This window comes from Protopterus annectens, chromosome 4.part0 (assembly GCF_019279795.1).
Source record: "Protopterus annectens isolate FY-2018-M chromosome 4.part0, PAN1.0, whole genome shotgun sequence".
Lineage (NCBI taxonomy): Eukaryota > Metazoa > Chordata > Ceratodontiformes > Protopteridae > Protopterus > Protopterus annectens.
In genome coordinates this window covers 300314922-300328530 of record NC_056733.1, presented here as the reverse complement: position 1 = coordinate 300328530, position 13609 = coordinate 300314922, and the positions used below count along the sequence as shown (strand labels likewise).

General features: G+C 42.3%; 1 protein-coding gene across 1 annotated transcript in view; it reads left to right on the top strand.

Annotated features, from left to right (window-relative positions):
* NOS1 (nitric oxide synthase 1) overlaps positions 1-13609 on the top strand; it is a 1255637-nt gene that overhangs the window by 1145192 nt on the left and 96836 nt on the right. The window contains exon 24 of the mRNA XM_044068292.1: positions 1693-1814. Coding sequence (XP_043924227.1) covers positions 1693-1814 — 122 coding nt within the window. The remainder of the gene's footprint in view (positions 1-1692; positions 1815-13609) is intronic.

The window sequence follows — 13609 nt, the reverse complement described above, 5'->3', positions numbered from 1 at the left end:
TTCATATAGAATCAAGAATGTGATGCTGTTGTTCTTCTTCTTTCGGCTTTTCCCAGTTAGGGGTCGCCACAGCGGAACTACGGCCCGCTAATGATTGGCAGTAGATTTTTACAGTGCCGAGGTGCCGGCTCGATGCCCAACATTCAACGAAGGCACGCCATAAGCATGTCTTTCGAACACCACTTGACCACGGGGAGGACATGCAGACTCCACACAGAAGGTCGAGAATCGAACGGGAGAACCTCTTGCTGTGAGGCGACAATGCACCACCACGGCTCTACCAATGATAAATATTTCATGTGCCTGAATGTATGCTCTTTATACAAGTCATCTGTACCTGATACATTTATAAATCAGTTGTTCATATGTGTGCAACAACAGTAGTATTGATTGAATTACATTTTTATTACAGTTCGTTTAGGTTATCAGTTATTTCTTTTTTTAATTGAAGATATTTTTGCCAGCTGAGTCTGTCTGTCTTGGTGACTCCCTCCTATACCAGACTGGTTTTGGCAGGAAACTCATTTTTTTTTTTTTTTGGTTAAGTGTGACTGTTTAAACATGCTAACTTGTTAAGGCTTATACTGTGTTCCCTGATGATACTTTATGTAGATTGAGGAAGAATATCATTTGGCATCTTTTTTTTAATTCCAACAACAAGCAAACAGATCTTTTTCAGTTTTGAGGAAAGTTGAGCCTCAGGTAGAATCTCTTTTTTAGGCATACATGTGCATTTTACTTAACATAATGGCATTATCTCTGATGTGTTTTGTAACCAAAGTACTATTAACAGGTAATATATATTTTCAAAGTACTTACTCACCTACATGAAATGTAGTAAAGTAAATGGATGGGCTACAACCTTTCCAACTTAGCAACTAAAAAGGTGTGTTTAACTAGCAGCTGGAAAAGTCAGCTGATGTGTTTTTAGACATGACTTTGTTTGTTTGTGTCTTTCGGCTTTTCCCGGTTAGGGGTTGCCACAGCGGAACTCCGGTCCGCTAATGATTGGTAGTGGATTTTTACGTACCGGGTTACCAGCCCTGATGCACAACCTTCAACAAAGGCATGCCCCATTCACGTATGCCTCCACACAGAAGACGCTCTAGCGGAGAATCGAACGGGACAACGTCTTGCTATGAGGCGACAATGCTACCGCAGCACCACCATGACTACTACAATAAAATGGTGATACAGATATGTGATGAGGTTAAAAAAGTGCAACAAAGTATCAACCGATTCATAATACTTCCATAGGTATTCCAGAATGAGTCTCCTGATAATAATTTAGTAAAAAAAAAAGAAATTACAATTGTGCTTTTGCATTACCATACTTGGTTCATGTTAATGAAATGTTTTACTTATTGTAAAATTATTTTAGGTAGCAAATAACTTACTGACATTTTAGGTACTGAATCCACTGAAGTAATTTGAAGGCATTGTTAGTATATGAAAATATAAGAACTAAACCATATGGAAAGGTTGGAACCTACAAATGTTGATCCTGCAAAATGTGTACATGTATTTATGAAAGTTGATCTATATTTGTAAATTCACCAAACAGAATACTAGGTACTGGGCAGAAACATAGCTGATCCCAAAAATCAAAATCTCATCATAAAGCTGATGGATTTGACTAGACGTAGCCAGCTTTCAGCAGTTGTAATTATCTTGTTTGTGTTCTTGTTACAGAGCTCCAAACTTCCACTTGCCACAAGATCCCAAAATTCCTTGCATTCTAATTGCACCAGGGACAGGTATTGCACCTTTCAGAAGTTTCTGGCAGCAACGCCTACATGACATCGAACACAAAGGTGAGTGAGACTTCACTTGTAAATATCTGATTTCCTGTTCTATCTATGACGACAACCACATTTATCTCTTATGTATGTTTTACAGAAATGTACTGTATTAGTCTAGTAGAAGTGCTATTGTAATATTATGTGCATTCACTGTTGGGAAACTTGGGTATTAATTGCTATAAATACAAGTTACAAACAAACTGGTACACCTTGTAACTGCATATATTGAAAGTAAACACACTAATAGAAATTATTTAACAGAAAATGTAGATACAATGTGGCCATTGTCTGCTGACACCCATTTTATGAAGAATCAGTATAATACAGCTGAAATAACACTGAAAAATATACTTATATAGTGGTATGCTTTAGTGCACCCTGATAGTGTCAAGTAAATAAAAGGATAATCTCTATTATATAATTAGGGCTCATTTCTTGTATTTATTGCGCATTTATGTTATTTAGCAGAATTAAGAAATATGTAAAATACAGGCAGAACTGAATACCCACTAAGCAATGTAAACATTGGCTCTAGCTGATTTGGTCACATTAATGTTGATGTGTCATCCCAATTCCTTGTAAAAATGGAAAAAGGGATTGATGCTGATGACAGACAGACCTGAATTAGTGTTATGTATGGATTTTATGATGTATGGAATGCAAAACAGATTTTAAAGGCTCACTTTAACAGCAGACACAACTTAATTTCTGTCTGTGGTAGTTTGCCAGAAGGCTGCAGCATTTCCTGAGCAGTGGATGACAGTAGCCCTTGCCCTCTGATTTCTGAAGACAAGACCCACTCAAACCATAATGTAGGAGGCCCCACCCAAGCCACTAAATAAATTATTGTGTTACAAAAAGGTTCAGTTTCTACCTTCATAACATGTTTGAGGTGTACATATAAATGCCATTCTCTGATGCCATCACTAAATACATCGGTAAAGATGATGTAAGTCTTAGATAAATGCCACTACTTTAAAATGACAAGAAATGTCACCAATATGGTCATCAGGAAAAAAACAAAAACATAATAATATCAAAGTGTTCAAAGAAAAATAGCCATGTACCATTAAAAAAAGTCTTTATTCAATAAGTGCATTCATCTCACATATGTGACATCTCACGTGTGAGACAAAAGCACTTACCAGATAAGGAAAAGTTTTTTAATGGCACATGGTTATTTTTATTTGAATAGTTTTTATTATTATTATTATTATTATTACATTACCTTACCAAATTGTGTCAGACAACTGATGTATGCATCCTTACTGATGGTCAGCACATAATGTACAGACTAAATACAACATAAGCAGCTTTTACATAATATGGACCTCTGAGTGCCATAAACAAGTCATTTTCTCTTCTCTCTCTCTCTCTCTCTCAGCTTAAAACCTTAAGGCACAAATGTACTGTTGCTGGAAGCACAGCCCATGGAAACTGCCAATAGTTTGAAAACCAAGTTCCGGACATTTTTATAAAACCATGACTGAAAAGCTGTGGCCACTGCAGAGCTGAAATTTTCCTTTCCTGATCAGCAGAAGCTGACAACTGCTGTGGGATGCAAGCATGCCCCTGAACCACTTGACTTAATTAATCATCCAGTGTATTCCATTGTCTTGCTAGCACATCAGCTTTAGCCAAAGGCTGGAAGATAGTCTCTGACCCCTAGCTCTATGGCCATCCTTCACAAGTGACATAGATGAGCATTGTCCTGCATGTTAACATATCACACATTTCTTCTCTGAATGTAAAATATATCTGCTGGTGGGGTTCAGTCTGGTTCCTTAGTGATTTTCTCAATCTCCACCTACCTGCTGTGTGACACTGAAAAAGTCAATAAATCAGACAGTGCCCCTAAAATGTCCATTGGGCTTAGCCAGTTAAACAAGTGAATACATAAATTGTGGTATTGTCCATCACCAGGTGAAGAACAATTTGACTTCAAACAACTCTGAAAGGCCTTCCGGTCAGTGATGATTGCCACAATCTCCTTATACTGATGGAAATTCGGAGTCTGTAGCAGAACTGTAGTCTACACAAAATATGCACCCCATTCCATGTCTGATATATCTGTTGTCAGGTCTGGGAAGGGTAAAGGCCAGATTATTATTAATGTGACAACTGATTCCTACCTCAAGACCATCATCTCTTGTACCTTGCCTGGAATGAAAGGCTATCTTTCCTGAGGGATACCTACTGAAACCTCGAGAAAGACAATATACTGAGAAACAAACAGATTTGACTTTTCTTTTCTTCTCTTTTCTGTTAGACCCGGGGATTTTGGCTAACAAATATCTTTCTGCAAATGCATCTGAACATACTCATCTGATTGTACATGAAGCAGATACTTAGGTTAGGATAAAGGTGGATGTTCTTCAGCTTGCTGCCGTTGCTGTAGCCAGCCCTTTGGTAAACACCCCCAGCACATTTCTCAAACCAAAGGGGTGAACACCAAATTGAACCTGCTGCTCCCTAACTTGAAATCTGAGAAAAGTCTTTTGGAATTTGTAATCTGAACCCTACCAATAGGCTTTCCTTAGATCCAGAATATCTCAGGAAAAGGAGATGAAGCAAATCTACAGAATTATCATCCTGAACTTTTTCACTCTGCTGTGCTTGTCACAGGTGGGAAGATCCAAGACCTCTTTATATTGCCCCATTCTTTAGAATGAAAAAAAAAATTTGGAATAAATTGTTTTTTAAAGTGAGTAGAAACTCTGTCCTTTATATTCTTGTCTAAAGATTCTCTCAGAAGGGGCTGGTCTGAGCATGATGAATTGGACATCCTGAAACAAAGCTGAGTTTAAAACCCATTAAAAGTGAAAAGCATAATACATATTAATAATTGTGTTTTATTGCAATAATAATGCCATAGTAAGGAAGATGAAGTTTGCTTTCATTAATATTATACTTTAATACAACATTTAAACACACTGTTTCAAAAAAGTAACATACATTGCTTTTGTGGAACAAATCTTAAAATCCTAGATACTGTGGCATAAGCACTCTTTATTTTATATACAAATGGGATACATCTCTGTGGGTCTGTAGTGCATAGCAACTTAAATTGGAACCTTAAAAAGTCTGTTATTTCACGGTTTTCTTTAGAGATCAACTGACAAAGTACAAAGTGTGATACTGAAGTTACAGATTTATATTATGGTAGCCCATTAAAAGATAAAAAGCAAACAATAAAATGCACCAGAAAGAGTGGCATACTCATCATCATCATTCCGATTTACAAACGTCATATCAGCTTAGCTTGAGAAAAGACTACCCATTGTATCCAACCGCCAAGATATGTTGAAGATGGTGCTATTGTCGAAAATAGGAGTAAGCTAATGTAGCTGTTTAGTTTAGTTTATGACGTCTGCAATTGAACTTAATTTAATTGACAATTGTAATAGGATGCATTATTCTATTGAATATGCAGTTAATTGATTAATTACATAATATGATGAATTGTAATTAGTATGTATAAACAAAGATGTTAGTTAACAATAACATGTTTTTTCCCCAAAAGGCACAAGCCAAAGCTCTAGGGAAATGAAACTGATTTTGTCTTTCATTCCCGCTAGTTGTGCATTTGATTAGAATTTTCCTTGGTGTGAGTTGTGAATATGCTGGCTGGAAGTTTAAATTATATTCCATGACAGTTACAAGCTGCTATTTGACATGATTTGGTGTTTGATAAGATATCTGAGAATCATCAGCACATATGTACTGAGAGACATTGGGTCTACATTACATCACTGAAGGGGCTGTTCATCAAACGCTCTTTCATTGACACACAAAAAGAAGTTATGTCTTACCATAATGTTCCATCTGTATTGTTGATCCTCATTCATTCATTACGTGTGGGTATCGGTTCCGACCTCAGAACCGAGCTGGCCATCTTCCAAGCTCGTGTCAGCTACAAACTTTCGAGCTAAAAACTCTTAACCAGAATTCCCCTCTCCCTGTTACCTCAGATTGAGTTTGCAAGTCAAAACAAGGTAGAGGCTACCTCTGGTCAAATTACCTATATAAACCAGATGGCGAGATCCACTAGAAGCCACAGGAGGGGGAAGGAGGGAGGGTCGTAATGACTGAACGAGGATCAACAATACAGATGGAACTTTATGGTAAGACATAACTTCTTTATCTGATATTGTTAATCCTCGTTCATTCCTTACTTGTGGGACAGAGTCCCCAGCTACCTCTATTCCTGGGAGGCTCTCATGGAAGGATATTCCTATGCACCATAGAACCAAAAGATGCTCTTTCCCTGGAGGCCAAATCCAATTTGTAATGACTGATGAAGGTATGAGGTGTAGCCCAAGTTGCAGCTGCACAGATGTCATGTAAAGAAGCTCTGGCATAGAAGGCAGCAGAAGTTGCCACTGACCTTGTCAAATGAGCCTTTATGGTAGTAGGCAATGGAATATTATGTTGTATATAAATGAAAGTCACACAGTCTTTCAATCATCTAGCTAATTTGACCTTAGCAACAGCACATCCTGATCTAGGTCCAGAATAAGCCAAAAATAACTGGTCTGATTTACGAGAGGCCTTAGTCCTGTTCAAGTAGAAGCGAATTTGCCTGTGAATATCTAGGGTATGTAGGCAATACTCTCCTTTATTTGAGTAGTAGGCAATGGAATATTACGTTGTATATAAATGAAAGTCACACAGTCTTTCAACCATCTAGCCAATGTGACCTTAGCAACAGCACATCCTAATCTAGGTCCAGAATAGGCCAAAAATAACTGGTCTGATTTACGAGAGGCTTTAGTCCTTTTCAAGTAGAAGTGAATTTGCCTGTGAATATCTAGGGTATGTAGGCAATACTGTCCTTTATTTGAATAGTTGGGAAAGAAAACTGGCAATTCAATGGTTTGGTTAATGAACATTTCAGAGATCACTTTTGGCAGAAAGGAAGGATTAGTTCTCAATGACACCATCTCTATGAAAAATCAAGTATGGACTCTTGATACATAAGGCTTGAAAGCTCAGAGATATGTCTGGCAGAAGTAATGGTGACCAAAAATAAGGTTTTCCATGACAAGTATTTTAGGTTGCAAAAAGAAGCTGGTTCAAAAGGTGGCATTTTCAAAACTTGTAGTACTAATGACAGATCCCATGGCTAAATAGGTTCTCTAAAAGGGGGCTTTAGATGTTCACACCTTTTATGTAGGTCTTGCATAATTTGTGTGACATAAGAGAGTAGTCTTGGACACCCTCATGGAAATTAGATATTGCAGCCAAATGAACTATAATGGTACAGGCAGATAGACCTGATTGAAATAGGTCAGCTAGATACTCCAGTACTATCGACACTGGTGCTGAAAAGGGATCTACTTGCTTTTTTTTCAGCCAAAGGGTAAATCTTTTCCACTTGCTTAGATAAGTAATTCTAGGGGAAGACTTATGAGATGCCATAAGAATGTCCCGTACTGGTAAAGAAAGATAATTCTGCCTGGCAATCAAGGGAATTGGAGGAACAAAGCTGTGAGCTTCAGGCTGTCCAAGTTGGGATGAATCAGATTCTGAGGATGGGAGATCAACCCCGGGGCTGGATGGAGAATCCATGGTTGATCTAGCAGGTGAGGCCAATGAAAGATGAACCAAATCTGATGAGGCCAGTATGTTGCTATGAGGATCACTTTGCTCTTCAACTGGCAGGTTTTCTTCATAAACAAGGGAATGAGGGGGAGAGGTGGAAATGCATAAAGAAGACCCGAGGGCCAATCGTGGACTAGTGTGTCCCTGGGTGACTGTCCCGGAGGGGGAATCAGGGCAAAGTAGTTGCTGCATTTGTAGTTGGTCGGGGATGCAAAGAGGTCACAGCAAGGAAGGCCCCAGTGGTGGAAGATCTCCATCGCTATCAAGGAATTCAGGGACCACTCGTGAGGTTGTAGAATGCACCTGCTGAGTCTGTCTGCTATCACGTCAGAACTCCTAGGAATGTGCATTGCTAGAAGAAAATGGTTGGTAGCCATCACGCATTGCCATATCCTCATGGCCTCTCGACAGAGTGGGCACAATTTGATTCCGCCCTGTTTGTTGATGTACCAGACCACAGCCATGTTGTCTGATTGTATCGCAATAGTCGCAGATGGCAGCAGGGGATGGAATGCTTGCAATGCCAGAAGCACTGCCCTCAGCTCTAGAACATTTGTATGCAGTTGGGCCTCCAATTCGGACCAAGAACCTTGGACTGTCTGTCCCTGACATAGCCCCCCCACCCCATCAGGGAGGCATCCATGGTCACTGTAGCCTTGGGCTGCTGGGGGGAGAAGGGGTGAGACCATTGTGATGGGTTGTGGGTCATCCACCAATTTAAATCCTGTTTGAACCTGTGAGTTACTCGAATCTTGGCTGAAAGATGATACTGAAAAGGATACCATTGGGTGAGCAGTAGCCACTGTAGAAGCCTCATGTGAAACCTGGCCAGGGGGACAATGGTGATGGAGGCTGTCATGGAACCCTACAGCTGTAGGACAGAGTGAGCTGTGGATTTCTCCCTTGAAAGGATTGGGATCAGTTGTTGCTTTATCCTTAGAATTCTGTGCTCTGGAATGGATGCTGTGCAATTCCTTGTATCCAAGATGACCCCTATGAATTCTGTGGACTGAGATGGGATGAGATTGGATTTTTGCCAGTTTATGGTTATGCCTAACCTTTTTGAAATGTGGAGAGAGTATGCCAGGGCTTCTTCCAATAGATGTCTGGTAGGGGTGGAGATGAGCCAGTCATCTAGGTATGGAAACACCTGGAATCCTTGTAGTCGCAAGTGAGCTGTGATGACTGCCATACACTTTGTGAACACTCTGGGGGCTACAGAGAGTCTGAAGGGCAGTACTCTGAACTGGTAGTGACTGGCTCCCACACGGAAGCGCAGAAATCTTCTTGATGGCCAGTCCACTTTTATGTAGTAGTACGCATCTTGAAGATCTATCAAGCACATCCAATCATCTTTTTCCAAAAGTGGATAGACTGTATTGTGACCATCCAGAATTTTTGTACTCTTACAAACTTGTTTAATACACTAAAATCCAAAATTGGTCTCCAGTCCCCGGTTTTCTTTGGCACCAAAAATAGTACTTTTGTAGAATCAGGATCCTATCTGGTCTGGAGAGACTATTTGGATGACTCTTTTTCTTAGCAGCTTTGATATCTCTAAAGGTGCTTCTTCCCTACGACTGGGTGGAATGTTGGGTATGTTTGTTGTGGGGGGCAGGACAAAGATCGAAGGGAATATGGTAACCTCTGGTTATTATCCTCTGTACCCAAGAGTCGGTGATGATGGTTAGTCAGGCAGAAGGGTACAAGGAGAAACGACCCCCAACTACCTCCAGAGGAAAGGAGTTGGGCCGCTTTTCAGGAGTGCTGATAGGATTGGCCAGAAAACGAGTCCCTGGAACTCTGGTTACGTGGACCCACTCTGCCCCGAAAAGGGCGTCTTCCCTGTGAGTTTCCCCCTCTGTCTCTACGGGAGAACTCGGCCTGTGTGTCACAGAAAGGACCCTGAGACTTTTTGTACCATATCTTCCCACTCTTCTGGTTTCTGGAGAAAGCATGTTGAGGGGAAGAATAACGAACACCCATGGCAAAAAAGGGTCTTACCGTCCTGTTCACATCTGGCCAGTGTGCTTTTAACCTTGGGTCCAAACAATGAAGAGGCTTCAATGGGAACATTGAGAAAGGAAGCCTTGAAGAGTTCCATGAAATTACATAAGCGCATCCAGGCATGTCATCTCAGAACAATGCCTGAACTCATCGCTCTAGCTGCTCCTTCTGATGCGTGAGATATCAGGCGCATGGAGGAGTTAGATATTGATTCAATGGTGGCCAGCTGAGAGCCCACTTTGTCATGGACCTCATCAGACATGGCACCAGCCAAAGTTTCAGAGAACTCAGAAATTAAATCCCTTTGAAGCCTGGTAAAGTGTGCCATATAATTCATGGACCTGATTGCAAAGGTCGTCGATGCAAAAGTACGCTTCCCTATTCTGTCCATAGCCTGGAACTCTGTTGGGCATATGGACAGTCTGGCTTTCTTCTACCACCAGGTCCTTCTTGGTTGCGGCTGCCACCACCAGAGTATCTACAAGAAGACCTTTGAACCAATGGGGTTCAGTAGCAGGAGGGGACAAAATTTTATCTGGCCTCCAGGGAATGGCCTCAATGGTATCAAGAGCCTTCCACGCATGCTGCACGACGAGCCGGACCAGTTCGTTGGCAGGTGGAGTAACCCAGGAGGTAGGGGGCCAGGCACGAAAGGCCTGCAGGAACAGAGACTCTTCAGAGGGCAGGTTAGAGGGCTGCCAGTCACCTCTCTGTTTAAGGATTTCAGGGATATCACCAAAGGATACCTCAGAGGGTGACCGAGAGGACCCTTCCCCATCATCAAAGTCTGTGTCTTCAGTAAGGGACTCCTCTGTGGAGTCCATGTGCTTCCTCTTGCACAAGCTTTTTCGATGAACTTCCTCAGAGGGAGAAGCTGGGGAAGACAATGCAAAGGGGGTTTCCTGTGGGGGTATATCCTGAGGCCCTTGCGCCCAGTGTCTGCTAGGAGCGACTTGTGTACATTGCGGTCCAGAGGAGGGTGGGGAGGTTGATAGCACAGTATTGCCAGCTGATGCCAAAGCCTTCTCCATTAGTTGGAAGGCCGGTCCAACTGAAGAGGGGTGAGTGTCTAGGACAGGGGTTGCCCCTCCCCTATGTGGCTGAGCCTGCCGCCTCGGAGTTCCTGGATGGCTGTGATATGTACGCCACAGCTGACATCCTGGGTCATAGCAAAACTTTCCTGCCACAAAGGCAACTGCGGTTCCTTAGTGAGGTCCATAAAGGGAACTGTAGAGGGGGAAGACTGTGCTATATCAAGGGGCTTCAAAGGCAATGAAGGAGAAGAATAAGTACGGGTCATTGGCGAAGGGTGATCACCTCCCAAGGAAGGATAGGTCCGGGGGGGCAGGATACCTCTGGCCAAAAGCACTTGATCCATAAGACGCAACACATCGTGTTCAGAAAGGCTTCTAGTGGATTTCACGGACACGGCTGAGAGAGAGTCAGGTCTATCCAAAGATGGGGCAAGCTTGGTGCCCACCTCATCAGTCTGCACTGAAAACAATGGGGCCGTAAGGGACTGAACTACAGGTGTCTGCACCAAGGAAATCATTGGTGCCAAAGTCATGGTCTGCACCGACAAAAAAAGTTGGTGCCAAAGCGGTTGTCGGCGCTGAGGCTGGGACTGAAAAAATCGGTGTCAATAACTGAGTTGTCGGTTCCGGGTAAGTTGTCAGAGCCAGTGTGGTAACATTGACTGGATAGTCGGTGCCGGTGGAGAAGTCTGAACCAAGGAGCCCCTCGGTACCGATATGGTAAAGGGCACGCTAGTCGGTGCTGAAATCACGGATGGCGCCGATAGCTTCAGTGCCGAAGGTCTAGGCACCAAAAGCACTGGAGCTGAAAAAGTCAGAATCGAAGAAGAAAGCTTAGCCTTCTTGGATTTCGGTTGGTGGGAGTCCCCAGCCGAGGACGAAGGAAGAGACATGGCCTTTGTATGTTCATCAGTCTTTTTCTTATGGGATCTAGGAGGGGTTGAAGTCTCCGACCCAGAAATAGCCTCTAAAAAAGGGTATTTAAGTAGCCCCTTCAATAACAGTTTATTTTTTCTCTCAATCAACGTCCTGTTAGAGAAATTCTTACAAATTCCACAGGCCGGGTCAACTGATAAATGAGGCACACCCAAGCAATAGACACACAGAGAATGTGCATCTGAAGTAAGTAATTTATGGCCACAATCTGAACATCTCTTAAATCCTGGACCACCTTTTTTATCTGCCATGTTAGAAAGAAGGACATTCAGAAAGAATACCAGCAATGGTACAAGAAATACCCGAAGGTAAGGAGGAAAAGGGGTTTACCAATGATGGTAAAGAGGAAAATACCTTGCAGTAAATAGGATGAAGGGGACTGAAAGGATTCAAGAAGGGGTAGTCACTAAATGCGATAAGGTAAGAGAAAACAATCTAGTGACTTTTCTGAGAGAAAAAGTTGTTTTAGACTAGTATGCAACAAAATATTGTACTTAGCTCAAGAGAAGCAGCTTGACACGACCGAATGGCGACACGGCAAACAAAATCTGGGGTAACAGGGAGAGGGGAATTCTGGGTAAGAGTTTTTAGCTTGAGAGTTTGTAGCTGATGTGAGCTTGGAAGATGGCCGGCTTGGTTCCGAGGTCGGAACTGATACCCACACGTAATGACTGAATGAGGATTAACAATATCAGATTAATTGAAATACCAAAACCCTGAACAGCTACATAAGTGAATTTTTCCCAGGGGAAAAAAATTGCTTGGCCGTCATTGGGGATTTGCCCTTTCCTTCACTGTAGCGTGATCTCAGAGATATTATATTTAGTTAGGGGGGTTGAGGGCACAACCCCCCATTGGGGATGTGGGGTTGAAACCCCCCCCCACACTTCATAGGGTCTGCAAATTTTTTTTTTTTTTTTTTAGTGTTGGTCAAGCGATTTTTTTTCCCCACTCCACCCAGGGACCTCTTCAAATCTATCAAGATTCAGCCATTTACCCTGATCCTGGGTGACTTTTACCATCCAATCATAGACTGGAAGAACTACTCATGCCAAAACACAAATACTCAGAGATTCCTTGATTTCGTCAATGCAAATGCCTTGGACCAGCTGGTTGACACCCCCACAAGAGGTAAAAATATATTTTACTGAGTATTAACCAACATGAGTAACCACTGCAGCATCCCTAGAGTGCCATCCACCCTGGTAAGAACCAACCACAAAGAGGTCACTTTTGAAGTCACTATCTCCTCCAGCCACCCCCTTCATAGGGTCAAACAAAAAACTTCTCCAAAGCTGATTACAACCTCCTGAAGGAAAGTATAAACAACTTCACAGCTCCCTCCCCCTCCATAAGAACTGGCACATATGTTCAAACCTACACCAAAGTACTAGCACTTATATAGCTGCATGGAATCAGGAATACCTGACAGGACAAAATCCTCCTCCTCAAGGAAGAGTAAACCTGTCTGGTGGACATCTGCAATAAATAAACTCTATAATAAAAGGAAAAAACTGCTATCCAGGACCAAGGAGCAGGTGCCTAATTTGCAGCAATCTCTCCTCAGTCTGAACAAGCAAATAAGAGCACTAGTGAAATCCTCCAAAGCAAACTTCAAGTCCAAACTGGCCACATCTACTAAAGGCAATCACAAGGCTTTCTTTGCATATGTCCGCAGTCTCAAGGGAAGCACCCACATCTTCTCAGAACTGGTGGTCAAGGACACCATATACACAAATGCTTTAGATACAGCCAACCTGCTGGCAGGCAGGTTCAGTGAAAACTTCACCCTTCTGCCCTCCTCCATCAGTAAACCAGGACATCCCCAGCACCTGTCCCCTTCCCCTTATCTCTAGGGAGCAAGTCATCACTGCCTTCTCAAAGGCAAAAAATGCAGCCTCCATGGGACCAGATAACATCCCAGGCTGCATCCTACATGAACTCAGACAGGAACTTGCAGCACCATTAGGCACCCTATAAAACCAAAGCCTGAGTACTGGATTCATCCCAGCCGAGTGGAGGACAGCCACTGTCATTCCTTTGCACAAAGATGGAGCATCCACTGATCTACGAAATTATATACCCATCGGCCTAACTAGCCTGATCTGCAAGGCCATGGAGTGGATTATTGTGGACCTCATTAACAAGGACATTGCAACCTCCAAACACTTGATCCCACACAGTTTGGTTTCTCCAAGGGGAGGTCATGCCTGTTAAATTTGGTTG